The sequence below is a fragment of the Alexandromys fortis genome, unplaced genomic scaffold (assembly GCF_014885135.2).
Source record: "Alexandromys fortis isolate MF-2015 unplaced genomic scaffold, M_Fortis_MF-2015_v1.1 scaffold_1915, whole genome shotgun sequence".
NCBI classification, from domain to species: domain Eukaryota; kingdom Metazoa; phylum Chordata; class Mammalia; order Rodentia; family Cricetidae; genus Alexandromys; species Alexandromys fortis.
In genome coordinates, this window is record NW_026069821.1 from 1 (window position 1) to 2,740 (window position 2,740).

The 2,740-nt window shown below is 42.3% G+C and overlaps 1 protein-coding gene across 1 annotated transcript; it reads left to right on the top strand.

Moving 5' to 3' along the window:
- Nucleotides 1–6: 6 nt before the first annotated feature.
- LOC126496228 (transmembrane protein 184C-like) lies at nt 7–1,225 on the top strand. The gene is made up of 2 exons (XM_050133770.1): nt 7–376; nt 848–1,225. Exons 1-2 carry the CDS (start codon nt 226–228, stop codon nt 1,126–1,128), a joined length of 432 nt encoding a protein of 143 aa, XP_049989727.1. The 5' UTR covers nt 7–225; the 3' UTR covers nt 1,129–1,225.
- Nucleotides 1,226–2,740: the final 1,515 nt, after the last annotated feature.

The following is a 2,740-nucleotide window of genomic DNA, read 5'->3' on the forward strand; positions in this document are numbered from 1 at the left end:
TGCACTGAGAAATTCTTGAGTGAGGGAAAGCAAAAGAGATGCAAACTTTGCTTGTCATGTTATGAAGTGGGGAAAAATGTTGAAAAGGAATATAATCTGGATTATATTTCAAAGTTATTGACATTCTAAGTAACTTTGAAAAGTTAGCAATTTGAAAAATTAGATCGAAGCCCAATAATGTCTGATATTTGTGTGACTTTGTAGGATTTCATAACCTGCATCGAAATGCTTTTTGTGGCAATTGGATGTCATTATTTTTTTTCTTACAAGCCTTATAAAAAAGAAGGAGAGGAAGGCTCATTCTTCGACTCCTTCCTAGCAATGTTTGATGTGTCTGATATCAGAGATGATATTTCGGACATAATGGGACATTTTGGTAAGTAACAGCTGTTTAACTTCTGTTAGTGTAAGTATGTATATTGGCAAGCTAGGTTTGTGTGTTGTGCACATGGGGTCAGAGATGAACCTCAGGTGTGGTCCCTCGGGATGTTCAGCTTGGGTTTTGGAACAGGGTCTCTGGGCTCACAGATTGAGCTAGGATGGCTGACCAGAGAGCCCCAGGGATCCTATCTCTGCATTGGTAGCACGGGGACTACAAACATGCCCAGCTTTGTGCCCGTGCTGAGGATCGAACTCAGGTCCTCATGCTTGTGTGGCACCCTGACCCAAATACGTAAGATAAGGTCATTTACTCTAGTAATGTAAGGAATGAGAAAATGTGGAAAGCAGTGCCGTGATACAGGCTCTTCAGATTTGGGGAAGACAAAGAGGGGAAGGGAGTGCTTATAGAATTAGGTTTAAAGCAGGAAAAATAACTTTTGGCTATTAATTTTATATTGTCTTACAGGAAGAACAACGCGAGGTTATCCCAAAAAAGATGTTTGCCTGAAGACCCAGAGCATACTGAACATACAAGTCGGCTTACCTCATCACCACGCGATGAAGGTTCTCCAGGCTCAAAGACATCCTCACCCCAGGGCGAGTATCGGGGCTTTGGAAATGAATACACCCCAGAATGCAGCTGTTGCATTCCATCTGGGTGAACACATCATTATTGACATCCCAGGTGAGAAGGATTCTCCTGACGATTCAGGCAAATATCTAGACGAGAGATGGCTCAGAGGTTAAGAGCATTGCCTGCTCTTTCAAAGGTCCTGAGTTCAATTCCCAGCAACCACATGGTGGCTCACAACCATCTGTAATGGGGTCTGGTGCCCTCTGCTGGCCTGCAGCATACACACAGACAGAATATTGTATACATAATAAATAAATAAATATTTTAAAAAAAAAAAAACAGCCTCTTCACAGGACATGCTCTGGGTCGGCAGATACACATCTGCTAGGTAGTTTACAGGGAAAAGGTGAGCTGGGATCAATGTTTATCTGTCACACTTTCCAAAATCAGGCCTTGTCTTTTGGAGTTAGTGATGATTCTCTAGTGTAATGATGCTGAGTTTGTCATTACTTTGGGGTAGAACGAATAATCATATCATACACATCTAGAAGAATGTTTTTCTGTCCATGACCAGAGTCAAGAGATGATCCATAGCGCTGCTGAAGTAAATGGTCTCAGAAATCTAAGTAGTGCTGCCATCATACCTTCCGTGTGTGTTCAGGGTTAAGAGCACCCTGTGCTCCTGCAGAAGACTCGGGTTCAGTAAAATCTAGGGCCAGCGTGGCCAGCACCCTTTTCTGGCCTCCAAAGGCACTGCACACACATTGTGCACACGTCTGCATGCAGTAGAATATTCATATACACAAAATAAGTCTCTAAAGGAGACATATTAAGATATGGGTTTGCTTGGTTAGTCATAACATTGAGTTTTGCCATTTTTTAGAGTATGTGAAGGGATTGGCGTGTACGATCAAGGGAACTTTAATGTCTTCAACGCTTGGGCTTACTTATTTGTTTTAAATAACGTGTCACAACTGGTAAGTAAATCACCATTCCCCGTAGCTGTACTAAGTTAGTTTCTGTGCTGAGTGTTATCAGGTACTTTTCTTGAGAAAAATATTACCTTTTCATTAGTACATGCTACTTGAAACAGCTTTAATGTATATAAAAGTACAGTAATGTGTTCATGAATGATTTGGTGGTGTTTCCCTGTCTGTGGACACCGGTTTGCCCTTGTTACCGCATAGCTGTGGTAAAAAGCATCATGCACCACCACTGCCCGCCAAGACTGAAGTTTTAAAAAAAAAAAATGGGTGCTGTTCTAGGAACTTAAGGGCTGTCAGGAGTGTCTTTGGGTGGTGCTTCCCACAGTGTAGTAACTGAAATACATTGGCCCACACACAGTGCTGCAAGTTTATAATGGTTCTGGGCATGGCAGCACATGCCTTCAGTCCCAGAAGGTGGGAGGCAGGGGCAGGCGGATCTGAGAGTGGTCAGAAGTGCTTTTGCCTTCTGGGATGTAATACCCATGATAAGAAAGGACTGTAAACGCTCTTCATTGTGGGCATAGTTTGTTCTTCCCATTGGCATTTAGATATTTAAGAAAAATGCACAAAAGTTAGCTACTTTTAGTTGCAAACAATATTGGGGAACAAAGTTTTATTTTAGTTCATGACAGATGTTAGAAAATTGGGTTGTGACTGGTGGAATATGGAGTGTTTGCCTAGCACACGTAGCCCTGGGTATGATCCCAGCCTAACAGGGTAACAGTTCGTATGTACAGAGAAATGGCTCGGTGCCGAGAGTCAGTTTGTTTTGGGTTCTGTTGTTCCTGTTGCTTTTGAG